General features: G+C 49.0%; 1 protein-coding gene across 5 annotated transcripts in view; it reads right to left on the bottom strand.

Moving 5' to 3' along the window:
• The window catches only part of Fgd5 (FYVE, RhoGEF and PH domain containing 5), a 118,552-nt gene that overhangs the window by 29,702 nt on the left and 74,856 nt on the right, over nt 1–13,994 (bottom strand). Inside the window, exons 6-8 of one of the 5 annotated variants that reach the window (XM_045133790.1) lie at nt 1,995–2,155; nt 1,586–1,745; nt 995–1,088 (exon numbers count right to left, since the gene is read on the bottom strand). In XM_045133790.1, the coding sequence (XP_044989725.1) occupies nt 995–1,088; nt 1,586–1,745; nt 1,995–2,155 (415 nt within the window). The remainder of the gene's footprint in view (nt 1–994; nt 1,089–1,585; nt 1,746–1,994; nt 2,156–13,994) is intronic. The other 4 variants (XM_045133791.1, XM_045133794.1, XM_045133792.1 and 1 more) reach the window with 4 other exon arrangements.

Genomic DNA, 13,994 nt, shown 5'->3' with positions numbered 1-13,994 from the left:
GGCTAGATATATGTTTTAATGTATATTTATATGCTCGTGTACAATAATGTATTGATACAACATTGGTGTTAGGAGGAAACCCACGGCCCTGTGAATGCTAAGACCATGCTCTGTTGCTGGCCCACTCCCAGCCGGTGTTCTGTCTTGGTTTGACTACTTCATTTGCTTGTTTAGGCCACAGGCTCCTCAGGGCCACAGTCTGCCTGTTTACTCACTGCTGCCCCCAGCATCTGCGCAGGCCTAGCCAGTCGGTGCTTGACCACTGCTGCCCCCAGCACTTGCAGTCAGTGCTCAGCTGCTACTTCTGAAGTAGGTGAGTGACTTCTCTAGGCCTCAGCTCACTACATTTTCCTTGCAGACCTTGGAACTGTGAGTGCCTGTACCCCATGGGGGTGTCTGTCTCCCCATCAGAGCCTGAGCTCCTGGGTAGGGCCTCTGGGTAAGGGTCTTGAGCTCAGCACAGAGCGATGTGTGTCCGTGTGTCTTGCAGGCAGAGCTGGGGACAGGATGAAACTGCTGGGGGGCGGGGAGGGGGGAGGCAGTGGCAGAAGCAGAAGGAAAGGCCTGGGCCTTGCAGGGTCTTACACTAGTGGGGCAGGGAGATGAGAGCTGACAGAGGGGCACACAGTGGCAAGAGGGAGGCAAGAGCATGCCACAGAGCTGGAGAAAAGGATGCTGCGAAGCAGAACAGGGCATGCATGTGGCAAAGCCACAGGAACATACATACGATAAGCCTTTGGCGGAAAATACCCACTGCTCTGGCCACTAAGCACTTGGCCTTAGTGACAAAGGCAGCTTTCCCAAGATGCTTAGATGTCTGGGGGAGCCAAGATGTACAATGTGAGGGCGTCCTGGGACGTCTGTGTTTGAGGGTGAGGAGGCGTCTGTGTGTCTGTGGGGCCAGGAGCTGTGCCATCCTCCCCATAGCTGTTCTGCGGGAGGGGGTGAGGGTCTTATGGCAGACCTTGCCTCATCCTCGCCTGCCCGGACCCACCTGTGAGCAGAACCTGGTACTGGAAGAGGCGCTGAACCACTCGCAGCAGCCGATGCTTCACGCTCTGGCCGCTGCCCCCTTGCGGACTCTGCTGCTTTTGAGAGAGGAGACGCTTCCTCAGAGACCACACCCCAGCGACCCCCACAGACACTGCATCGCCCCTGTCATCAGAACCTGCCCCTCCTCTCTCGGGAAGCTTTTCCAGGATCAGCCCTTGAGGATCACAGGGACACTGAAGCACATGCACAGCCCTCCGAGGCTACGCCACGCTCCCAACAGCAGGAACAGAGAGAAACTCGTCTTTCCACCCAGGAGCTGGGCCCCCAGTTTGTGACTGGTCCTGGTCATTTCCTTGGCTTGGCCCTGGCTTCCTTCATATTTATTGATGGGACGGTGAGTCTTGAGAGCCTTCCCATGGTACAGCTATCCAGTGCCTGGAAGTTCCTCCTGGTAGCCTCTTTCACCCCAACCTGGGCTTCCTATCCTACTCTTTCCCAGCCCAGCCCCCTCATATGCCTCATCCACATCTATTAAGCCTTCCCTCACCACCTGCATCCTTACTGTAGTGTCTATGGGCACTCAAGGACTCACCTCAAATTCCCGTACCACGGTGGCCAGCTGGGGCGAGAGCAGGCAGCTCTCAGCGAGCAGCCCCAGGTACTTGTCAAACTGCAGGATGTGCGTGGTATGGTGCTTGAACTCCTGCTCACGGGCCAGGAAGATGTCGGCCACCTGCTGTTGGCCCTCCCTGCTGTCAGAGATGGCAGACAGACAGTGAGATCTCAGCCTCGGCACCAGCATGGGGACAGGAGGTACCCTGGCGTTCCATCTGCAGCTGGACCCCTGCACAGCTGCTTCCCTTTGGGCAAATTACTTACCACCTCTGGTCAGGCTCCATGTCTGTCACACAGAGACACCAGAGACGTGGAGATGTTTTGTCCCTCCCCTCCTCCCCACCTGAAGTGGCAAAAGTGGGGTACAGGGCCCTAGGGCTGCTCACCAGTCCCCCAGTCTCTGTTCCAATTCCTCTAGGATGCCCTGGTGAAGGACGAGGATGGCTGGGAGCTCACTCAGACCCTGCTGAAGCTCCTCCTGTGCCAGCAGGTCTCTGCCTTCTTGGTCCATGTCCTCCAAGGCCCTCATGATGGCTCCATGGAACTCCTGAAACCCCAAAGGCCTGTTAGGCACAGTCTGACGGGTCTGAGCCCAAGTCCTCCTCGGCAGGGCCTCTGTGGCTCCAGAGCCCTGGCCTGTATGAAGGCAACCATGAGCATTGAGGTTAGCCCTCAACACTCCCACCCGTGGAGGGGAAGGCCATCTTAGACCTGCTGGTCACAGGACTCCCCCCAGCTATTGCTCACATGGAGAAGAGTCAAGCCATAGCCACTTGGCAGACACCCTTCTCTTATGGGAGGGGTGAGCAACTGGTAACTCCTTCTTGTACACACTAAGTGCCAGTCATGGCCTCTGGTGGTCTGAACTATGCCTTCCCCATAAACTCATCTGCTTTGAATGCTTGGCCCCCAGGTGATGGTAATTTGGGAGGTGGGACCTTGCTAGAGGAGGTGTGTTACTGAGGGTAGGTCAGCTCCCCCTAGCCAGAACATGGCTCACTCTCTCACTTCTGTTTCCACCTGCTGTGGAAGAGGTGACATCTAGCCTCTGCTCATGACACATTTTCCCTTGCCATTATGAAGTTTCTTTCCTACCATCAGCTGCTTTTGGTCATGTGTTTCATACCAGTAATGAGAAGGTAACTATAACATACCCTTAAACCCATGAGCCACTCTGGTAATTCCTTCTTCTTCTTTTAATAAGGTTTATTTTATTTATTTATTTTTGAGAGAGGGGGTGGGGAGAATGGGCATTCCAGGGCTTCTAACCATCGCAAATGAACTCCAGATGCATGTGCCACTTTGTGCATCTGGATTACATGAGTACTGGGGAATCAAACCTGGGTCCTTAGGCTTCTTAGGCAAATGCCTTAACAACTAAGCCATCTCTCCAGCCCTGGTAATTCGTTCTTTAAAGAAATGTAAAGCTTTTTCTTCCTAGTTATCCACCTTAAGAGGCTCTTGTGCTGTGCCATTTCAAAACAAAGCTAAAAAGTCATAACACATCATTTCAAGATCGTCCTTCACTACATCATGAGTTCAAAGCAAGCATGGGCTGCAAGAAATTCTATCCCCCCCCAAAAAAAAACCAAAAGGGCTAGAGAAGTGGCTTAGTGGTTAAGGCATTTGCCTGCAAAGCCAAAGGACCCAGGTATGATTCTCTAGGACCCACGTAAACCAGATGCACAAGGTGGTACGTGCACCTAGAGTTCATTTTTAGCAGCTCAAGGCCATGGCATGACCATTCTCAATCTCTCTATCTGCTTTTCTCTCTTCCTGTCTCTCAAATCAATAAATAATAAATATTTAAAAATTTTAAAAAGTTAGGCTGGGTGCAGTGGTGTACACCTTTAATCCCAGCACTCAGGAGGCAGAGATAGAAGGATCATCATGAGTTCAAAGCCACCCTGAAACTACATAGTGAATTCCAGGTCATCCTGGGTTAGAGTGAGACCCTACCTCAAAAAAACAAACAAAAAGTGTAAAAAAAAAATAAATAAAGTCGTGCTAGAGAGCTGCCTTAGAGGTTAAGGTGCTTGCCTGCAAAACCTAAGGACTCATGTTTGACTCTCCAGATCCCACGTAAACCAGACACACAAGTTGACACAAGCATGCAAGGTCGCACATGCACACAGGTTGGCACACGCGTCTGGAGTTCGATTACAGTGGCTGGAGGCCCTGGCTTGCCACTTCTCTCCCTCTCTCTCTCACTTGCTCTCACAAAAACAAACACAAAAAGTCCAGTCTGTTGGGCTTGCCTCAAAAATAAAATAAAGGTCGACATCCAGTTAAGATGGCAGCACACTAGCTACGCCAAAGCAGCCTGGTGGTGAGGGGGGAATAAACAGAAAAAGGGCAAAATCCACTCGTCTACCAAAACGTGAGGGTGTATAAGGAATTATCAACCACAGCAGAGAAGCAGGAAGGACCCAGAAATTCTAGCAACCACACAAGCAGTCCTGGTCTGTGTGCCCGCCTGGCCCCGCCTGAGCCACAGGAGCAGAAGCCAGGTGAAGGGATTTCCCACTCACACCAGCCTCCTCACAACCCCAAGAATCCTGAAGGAGAAGACAAACAGAGCCAGCTGAGCAGCTCTGGTACAACCTCCAGGCACCCTGCACAGCCTCCCATCCCACAGCCCCAGCTGGTGCTTTGAATTACCAGAGAACCACCCACCCCCCAGCCACACAGGATCCTGCAAGGCCGATCAGAACAGCAGATCCAGTGACCCAACCAGCCTGAGTCCACAGGACAATAAATAGAGAGGGACCCAGGCGGGCACTCAGCATAGTTGGTGGTGACCATCTATGGCTGGGATGACTCAGAAGGCACCATGGTGCTAAGAAGAAGTGACAGAGGAGTGCTCAGCATGTAGACATCCCTATCACACCCCATCCAAGGCTCAGGATCCACTGTGGAAGAGGTGGCGGAAAGAATGTAAGAGCCAAAGGCAGGGTAGAACTGCTTACAATGTACTCTTCCAGGCACAAAATGGCCGGGATATCCATGGCCTCACAGTGCCTGGTACTACCTATACAAGACCCTCTGGGGGTGGCTTTCTGTCTGCCTCTCACACACTCTTTCATCATGTCCTCCTTTCCTAAGTTCCTTCTTCTTGCCTCCCTTTCTCCTTTTTAAAAAACACTTATTTACTTAGAGAGAGTGTGAGAGAGAGAGAGAGAATATGGGCATGCCAGGGCCTCCAGACACTGCAAACAAACTCCAGACACATGTGCCACCTTGTGCATCTGGCTTATGTGGGTAACTGGGGAATCAAACCTGGGTCCTTAGTCTTCACAGGCAAGGACTTTAACCACCAAGCCTTCCCTTCAGTCCTCCCTTCCTCCCTTTGCTTCCTCCATGCTGCCTGTTTCTCTGTTGTCTTCTGTCTGCCCTTTCCCGTCCTACCTCCTTGCTCCTTCTCCTGTCACTTCAGCATCTCTCTCCTTCCATGCTCCTCTTCTCTGGGCCAAGACCAGGAAGGTTTTCCGGGAGGAAAGGCTGTCCCTCCTCCCAGGTGCACTCTGCTCTGGGATAAGTGTCACAGCACACACTAACCACACAGCCTTCACTTAGCAGGAAGAAGAACGAGGTGTGGAGATTCTAAGACCAGTATCCGGCCACTCTGAGACCCAGGTGATGGACAGAGAGAAGGAGGGCAAATAGAGTGAGAGAAGGAGAGAGGGAGGGAGAGAAGAAGGACAGCTGAAGACAGGGCATCTTTGGGGAGTTCAACTACTTGGTGCTCTGCAAGGCGGTTCTTTCTGTCATTGTGTTCACTTGAATGGCTCAATCCAGACAGGCAGGATGGCCAGCAGCCAGGCAACTATTTCCCAAACTTGAAGCCTGACTGGGACTATCACTAATGTTCATTTCTTCTTTTTAAAAAAATTTTTTTTGTTTATTTTTATTTATTTGAGAGAGACAGAGAAAGAGGGAGAGAGAGAGAGAGAGAATGGGCATGCCAGGGCCTCCAGCCACTGCAAATGAACTCCAGAGGCATGTACCACCTTGTGCATCTGGCTTACGTGTGTCCTGGGGGAATCAAACCTCGAACCAGGGTCCTTAGGCTTCACAGGCAAGCACTTAACCACTAAGCCATCTCTCTAGCCCACTAACATTCATTTCTAATGGAACTGGGAGTGCCCGCCACACCAGCCATTGCTTGAGGGAAGGTGTCTGCTGCCTCCACCATTTGGCTGTCACCATGTAGTCCTAACAAGCTTCTCCAGGGAGCAAGAAGTGCCAGAAGCCTCCCCTCCTTATACATTCAACAAGCATTCTCAGCACCTGCTCTTCAGTGAGCCTGAGGACAAGGCAGAAGCAGAAGAGACACAGTTCTACCCGCAAAGAGTTTGCTACCTGGGGAAGAGAAGACAATTTCAGCTGTGGGCGTAAGTGGTGTGGTGTGTCAAGCTGGAGGTGGGAGACCTGGCCTGGGGAAAAGCTGTTGGGACGAAAGCCTACTCTGAGACAAGAAGGGGAGTGCTGACGGCAGCAGAGGCAGCATGTGCAAAAGCCTTGGGTGTAGAAGAGTAACCAGCCCGAGGATGGGCTTAGTTGTGAGTGTGAAGATCTATGTGTGTGTGTATGTGTGTACAAGTGTGTAAGTGTGTGCCTCCCTGCAAGAGGATGTGCGGAACTGGAATAGAACAATGTGTGAGGTCACAGAATGATGCTTGAGGGACATGCAGGGAGCCATCCTATTCCCTTTGCTGTTTGTGGAGGAGTTCCCTACTCCAACCTTAGAGGGCTCCCCAAGTCAATGCCTAGTGAAGGCACATGGGCCCTTACCTACCTGGAGAGGTGCCTCTGTGTGACCTTGCGAAAGCCACTGCATACCTAGGATTACAACTGGCATGGCCACAAGATGGGGATACCGGTACCTTCTTTTGTTTTGTTTTAGGGTTATCTTTTCCTGTCTTCCTTCTGCACCTCACCAGGGAAGGTGCTTGACCACCAATAACAGCTGTCAGTCACTGAACACTCCTGTGTGCACAGAACACTATGAATTCAATGGTGCATTTATTTATTTATTTATTTATTTATTTATTTATTTATTTATTTATTCTTTTGGCTTTTTGAGGTAGGGTCTCGCTCTAGCCCAGGGTAACCTGGAATTTACTATGTAGTCTCAGGGTGGCACTGACCTTATGGGGATCCTCTTACCTCTGCCTCCCAGGTGCTGGGATTAAAGGCGTGCACCACCATACCAAGCTCAATGTCTCCTTTAATGCTCACAGCACACTTAGCATGTTGGTGTTGTTTCCATCTTCCCACCAGGAGACTGGTACCTAACCTAGGGTAGCTCCATAATTTGCTTCAGGCCTCCGAGACAGCAATGCTTGAGTCCGGGTCTTCCTGTCTACGAAGTGCCTGCTCTTTCCGGCTCTTCACACTGAGCCTTTAATGGCCAGTCTGAACTGAGGTAACTTGCCAATGGTCAAGAAGGAAGCTAGCATGCAGGTCTCCACACGGGGCTCTCTGGTCAACCTTAGAGACAAAGGGTACCCGGTGGGCAGGTCAAAGTGTGAGGCCTGCTTCTCTGCCTCTGGGTCTCAGAAATCAAAGGCTTTCCAGAACAAATTCCTACAGTACAAGTGAGGACCTGTCCTGAGATTCTGGTGCTCTGTCCCTTGACCACTTCTCCAAGTATACTACTACTGTTCTGGATCAGCACTGTGCTGGACTAGATGCTCGGTGGCTAGAACGTACTGATGAGTAGCTAAATAGTGATGTTGTTGTTGGGAGTCAAGGGCACTCTCTGGTATCCTATGTGGCCATGGGGCAGAGGCTTCATGCGGGAGAGCATAAATTCTACAAATGGGGCTTGGCAACTTAATGTCCAAAGGCGAAAGAAAGCTGGCTCATCAGTACCACACACAAAAAACTAACTGAAAGCCTGGCATGGTGGCGCATGCCTTTAATCCCAGCACTCGGGAGGCAGAGGTAGGAGGATCGATCTGAGCTCAAGGCCACCCTGAGACTACATAGTGAATTCCAGGTCAGCCTGAACTAGAGTGAGACCCTATTTTTTTGGGGGGGGGGCAACCAAAAAAAAAACTAACTCAAAACACTTCAAGGACTCCAACTTCAAGCTATTCAATTGGGCCAGCCAGGGGTGTGTTATGAAAGCTCCAGGAAGCTTTCTCAGCTCTGAGCATGCAGGCCTGACCCAAAATGCAGGGAGACCTCATCAAAGTAGAATTACTAGAAAAGAACAACAAACCAGCTGAAAAAATGGACAAAGGGTCTCTCCAAAGATGATATACAAATGGCCAAGAAAAAGCATGTGGAAAAAAAAATCACATCATATCCTTAGGAAAATGCGACATCAAATCACTCACTATCATGTCTGTAATAAAACAGACTCACAATAGTAAGTGTTCTAAGGAAGGAGAATCACTAGGGCCCTCTCCCCATGACAGCGGCCATCTAACATGATATAGTGTTCCCCATGAGTGGAGCAGTTCTTCCTGGAGGGAGACTCAAAGGCCCATGAAACTCACAAAAACAAGATCAAGAGAGTGAACTTAAGGTTAGATGAGCTGTAAATGTTGCCAGTTGTGTGTGTGTGTATGCGTATGGGGGGTGGATAAGATCAAAATACGTTATACTTGCATATGAAAACATCAAAAATGGAGAACCGATTATCAGGGAGGGGAAACTCCTTGGCGGTGGAGCTGCCTACACGTTGTACGGCAGGCTCTGGCAATGCAGCTTTTGTGAGCTGTCACTCACGCTGAGGTGGGACTTTTTGGCAATGCAGCTACCTTGTGTATCACCCAAGCTCCTGTAATGCCAATAAAGCAAGGCCAGGAGACTTGGATGGGATGGTTGCTTGGTGGATTCCTTCTTTACCTGGGATGAACAGAAATAAGACTCTCCAGAAGTCACAACACCATGCAGTAACTGCACAAAAACAGTCTGGTAGTGCCTTGAGAGGTTCCAGAGTTTCTGTGAGACCTAGCAGTGTACTCCTGAGCATCCACATAAGCTCCTGTAGATAACGCTCCCTCAACCTTCTGGTGAACGGGTAAACAAACTGTGGCACACCCACAAAAGACTATTCCTGAGCCCTAATATGCAACCAAGTGCTGATGCATGCTAAAAGGGCAAATCTTGTCAACAGTATGCTAGATAGTAGAAGCCAATCACAAGCATCACAGGTTATGATTCCACATAAATGAAATGTCCTGAATAAGCACATTAAAAAAAGTAGAGGGCTTGGGCTGGAGAGATGGCTTAGCGGTTAAGCGCTTGTCTGTGAAGCCTAAGGACCCCAGTTCGAGGCTCGATACCCCAGGTCCCATGTTAGCCAGATGCACAAGGTGGCTCATGCATCTGGAGTTCGTTTGCAGTGGCTGGAGGCCCTGGTGCACCCATTCTCTCTCTCTCTCTCTCTCTCTCTATCTCTCTCTCTCTGCCTCTTTCTCTCACTCTCTCTCTCTCTCTGTCACTCTCAAATAAATAAATAAAAATGAACAGAAATATTAAAAAAAAGAAAAAAATAGAGGGCTGGAGAGATGGCTTAGCAGTTAAGGCACTTGCCTGTGAAACCTATAAGGACCCCAGGTTTGACTCCCCAGAACCCATGTAAGCCAGATGCACACTGTGGTGTTTGTTTGCAGTGGCTACAGGCCCTGGTGTGCCCCCCAAAATAAAAATAAAAAAGAGGATTTCCAAGTGACTAAAAAACAGAAAGAAAGATATTTAATTTTATTAATCATCAGGGATATGCAAATTCAAACTACAAAGAAAAAGTAGTGATAATTGCAATGAATAAAAAGATACTCAATGGGCTGGAGAGATGGCTTAGTGGTTAAGGCTTTTGCCTGCAAAGCCAAAGGACCCCAGTTCGATTCCCCAGGACCCATGTAAGCCAGATGCACAAGGTGGTACATGTGTCTGGAGTTCTTTTATGTGGCTGAAGGCCCTGACATGCCCATTCTCTCTTTCAAATAAATAAAATATATAATTTTTTTAAAACACTCAAAACTCTCATGCTGGCAAACACAGAGTGTGTGGGTTTCACAAGCTGGGTATGGGAAGATACATGCCTAATCCCCAATACTCCTGCTGGCGGGGGGGTCCCTACAGGATCACTGATACATATACCCTGGTGACCTCTGTTGGGGGAGGGACAGGAATCTTCTGAGATGATAGAAGTGTTCATTCAGATAATGTTCCAAGTCTCTGTCTCTCTCTCTCTCTTTCTCACACACACGCTCATAGTTAAGATCTGTGCACTTAAGTGTATTAAAGTTACAAACATTCTTTTTAAAGTCTGATGGTTTTCCAAGGCCCTGGAGATAGATAGGTGTGGATCCTCCACTGCCTCAGAGGTTGGGGTCGGGAAGGAGAGGGCTCCAGAGTCTACCAGCAACTCTGGTCTTTGGCTGAATAAACACACACGAGGGAAGAGCACCTTCCCAGGCGAGGGGCCTCCCTCATCCATTTCCCCATAGCTCCTGCTTCATTTTTTTCCTAGGTAGGGTACAGCAAGTATGGTCCCCCACTGAGCCAAAATGTGTTCCCTCTGAGGTCCCCAAGGGTTAGTGAGTTCATTCTGTCTTGGAAGAGCCAGAAAGGCTAAAAAATAGAAGGACAATGTTTCCAGCTCAATAGTTTCCTGGCCCACCTACAATGATGACATTCCTGAAATCCTAGCACTCAGGAGACTGAGGCAGGAAGATTGTCAGCACTGGGCTAGCTTGAGTTATATAGATAGACCATGTTTCAAAACAACAACAAAAAAAAATTAAAAAATTTTACTGACACCTATGGGCAGGAGGGACAAGATAAATATGAGGTAGTCCCCTGTCCCCATGTGAAATGCCCCAATAGAGGAGGGGTACTAGATTTCGTCTGGGTTGACCTTTTGTTCTCAACATTCTCCACTGCCACCCAACTTCCTGGGAACCAAAGTCCTTGGGACACAGTAAACATGGGAACAAGACCAGTCAGAGGGACCAGTCTCTCCCAGCCTGGGGTGCTGGACAAGAGGTGACCATTGTCAAGAGTGCCATTAGGGCTGGACAGATGGCTTAGTAGTTAAGGCGCTTGCCTGCAAAGCCTAAAAACTCATGTTTGAATCTCCAGGTCCTATGTAAGCCAGACGCACAGTGATGTAAGCGTGCAATGTCACACAGGGGGTGCACATGTCTCCAGTTTATTTGCAGCAGCTGAATGCCCTGGCATGCCTATTCTCTCTCTCTCGCTCTGTCTCTTTCTCTCTCTCAAATAAATTTTAAAAAGTACCATTAGACACAGTTCAAACCCACCATTACTATTTACAGTAAGCTCTTATTGCCAGCACTCCTGAGGTTTATTTTCCTGTAAACAAGTAAAATGTTGGGAGATGAGGTGGTCCAACTCTCTTAACGGGGGGCTGTTGGATCCTACCCAGCGCCCTGGCAGCCGACTAGCCCTTAGCCAGCAGCAGCCTCTTTGAGCACTTCACCAATGCCCACTGTGACTCCAGCCACCTCAGTTTCAAACAGTGTGCATTTTACACAGGACTTTTTCCACTGCAAGCCTCTGCATGACCCTGAGCCCATTCCACTCAGACCACAGGGCGAGCACTTCTACTGGTGGCCTATCAGGACTGCTGTGATTGGAACAAAAGAAACAGCACCCTGATTGGTACAAACACAATCCTTCATTTGCATGAAAGTCTGGATATATAAGCAGGCTGGTGGACTGGCTTGAGGAGCTGGCTGGGAGAGAAGCCTTCTCTGCTGTTGCAACATTATGCCCAATAGGATGAAGAAAGAGTCCCCAGCAATCTGTAGGGCTGACAGCAGGCTGGGTAATAATGAAGGGGTGATGGAGCAGCTGGAAACTATAAGGCCGCGATACACGACACACAGGTATAACTGTGACTCAGCGGCAGCGTGATGCCCGGTGGCAGCACGGCAGCATTAAAGGCCAAGGGTCTTAGACAGTCTAGGCCCAGGAGCTGTCACACTGGGAATCCCCAGAACAGGGCTGAGGAATCCCTACTTCCTAGGTTTACATAAAAGCTGTAATCCTTGTAAAGCTAAGGGTCCTAGTGCCTCGGGCCCACAGGAGGACAGAATGTCAGAGGGTGCCACCTGCCGCTGGTCCTGCCTGTCCGCCGCTAACCCTCATTTGGTGGCAGCTAAGTGTTCAGGGAAACAAAAGTTGCTGGAGACCAGCAGCAGAAGAATTCCTTGCCTACCCACAATTTCTGTCTCAGTAGAACAAAAGGCCCTCAGCCAGCTGATCAGTGGCAGGAAGAGCTGCACTTGGCTCTGAACACTTGACAACCAGCTGCTCCAGCTTCCCTGGAAGTAGTCGAGTTTGGTGAGATGAAAGAATCCTTTGAGCAGTTTTCAGGCAAACATTTTCAAGGCTGGGAGGCATAGACTTTTTTTTTTTTTTTTTCAAAGTAGGGTTTTACTCTAGCCCAGGCTGACCTGGAATTCACTATGTAGTCTGAGGGCAGCCTTGAACTCATGGTGATTTGTTTCTTTCCTTCATCTTCCTCTTTCTTTCTGCCTGAGATTAGCTGAAGATTAGAACTACAGCAGTTTTGTTTTGTTTTTTAAGGGAGCATCTCTAGCCCAGGCTGACCTGAAACTCACTTTGTCACATAGGCTGGCCTAGGGAATGGATGCAGCACTTAGACTGAATCTTGGTTTTTGAGACTTGAGGACACTTCCGAAATTGACCTGGATCTCCTACTTCTGGCCTTATTTCACATGAGGGAAGAACCCCTAAATTACTGAAATTACCATATTTTGAGGTTTTATTACTAGAAGTTCAATATAATCCCCAAGTGACACAGAATTATTCAAAGTGGCTTCTATAGTAAATTATGTTTTCTAGAAAGGATCACAACAAATATATTCTGCCTCACAGGATATTCGTGAAATGTGTGTTTGATAATCCTCCTATTGAGTGGTAGAGATTACATCCCTTCCCCTTGAACTTGGGTGGACCTTTGCGACTGTCTAGGTTAACAGAGCATGGTGGAAATGGTGCTACGTGACTTCCATCCCCAGATCATAAAAATGCCACGCACTTCCTCCTGGCTCTCTTGGGACAATCATTCTTGGCAACTAGCCACTCGCTGTGAGGAAGCCCAGACTCGCCCATTGAGAGACACAGAGAAACCATAGTTAAGTTTGCTGGTCATAGGCGTGGCTGAGGTTCCAGACAACAGCTAGTGTCTGCATCAGATATGTGAGGGGAGACCCCCATAGGAGATTGCAGCCCCTAGATATCAAGCCACCCTGGCCTCTGGAATTGCCAGGTGAAGCCCCAGATGTCATGGAGCAGAGATAACCTCCGCCAATCAGCCTCTGTCCAAGCCCCTGAAACAGAGGCTCTGTAGCATGGTAGCATGCTAACTTCACTGAGGGTGTGTGGGCAGGAAAACATGGTGGATATCACAGGGAGTCTGCTAGCAAGATAGCATGCTGCTTTCATAGAGGCTCTATAGGTAAGATAACTTGAGATTGTGTCCCAAGAGGTCTGAAGGCAAGATAATACAGTGACTTCACAAATGATCTGTGGGCAAGTTAATATGTTAACTTCACAGAAGGTCTATGGGCAAGAAAATATAGTGTCTTCATAGAGGGTCTATGGATAAGATAAAACAGAGACTTCACAGGGGGTCTATGAACAAGATAACATGTGATTTCATACAGGGTCTATAGTTATGATAACATGACTTTACAGAAAGTCTATGCATATGATAACATGGTGAGTTCATAGAGGATCTATGGTCACAATAACATGGTGACTCTGCGGAGGGTCTATGGAAATGATAACGCAGTAACTTCAGAAGGTCTTTGCGGCTCCAAGGCCTGTCTATCTCAGTAACAATGATACCCCAATAGCCCTTAATGTTTTCCAAATGAATGACTGGGATGGTGGGAGGAACAGGAGGAAGGAGTATGAATGGGTGAATGTGGGTGGGGGAAAAGAGAAAGGAACGAATGGATGGATGGGTATGTGGGTACATGGAGAAGGGGAGGGATAGAGAGTATAGGTCAATGGTTAGTTAGGTGGGTATTCAACTGACTCGTGGGTGAACCGAGAGGGAGCTGGTGCACAGGTGTGTTATTTGGCGCATGGAGAGGTGCAAGGTGAGAGGAGAGGATAAAGGGGATGGATGGCTGACTGGCTGAGTGGAGAATGATGTGGGCAGGCGATGGAAGTTTTTATGAATGAGTTCCTGGGAGGTAAGGACAGGAGGGAACACATTTTCTGTGAGGGGTCAGATAATAAATGGTTTAGACTTTGTGGACCTCCATGGGTCTTAGTTGCATGTTCATTTTTGTTTGGCTTCACAAATGTTTTTGAATACAAGACAGACTTACAAAACCAGGACCCTGAGCAGCAGGAACCACTCT

Source organism: Jaculus jaculus, chromosome 14, assembly GCF_020740685.1.
Source record: "Jaculus jaculus isolate mJacJac1 chromosome 14, mJacJac1.mat.Y.cur, whole genome shotgun sequence".
In the NCBI taxonomy this organism is placed as follows: Eukaryota; Metazoa; Chordata; class Mammalia; order Rodentia; family Dipodidae; genus Jaculus; species Jaculus jaculus.
This window is presented reverse-complemented; position numbering and strand designations above follow the sequence as displayed.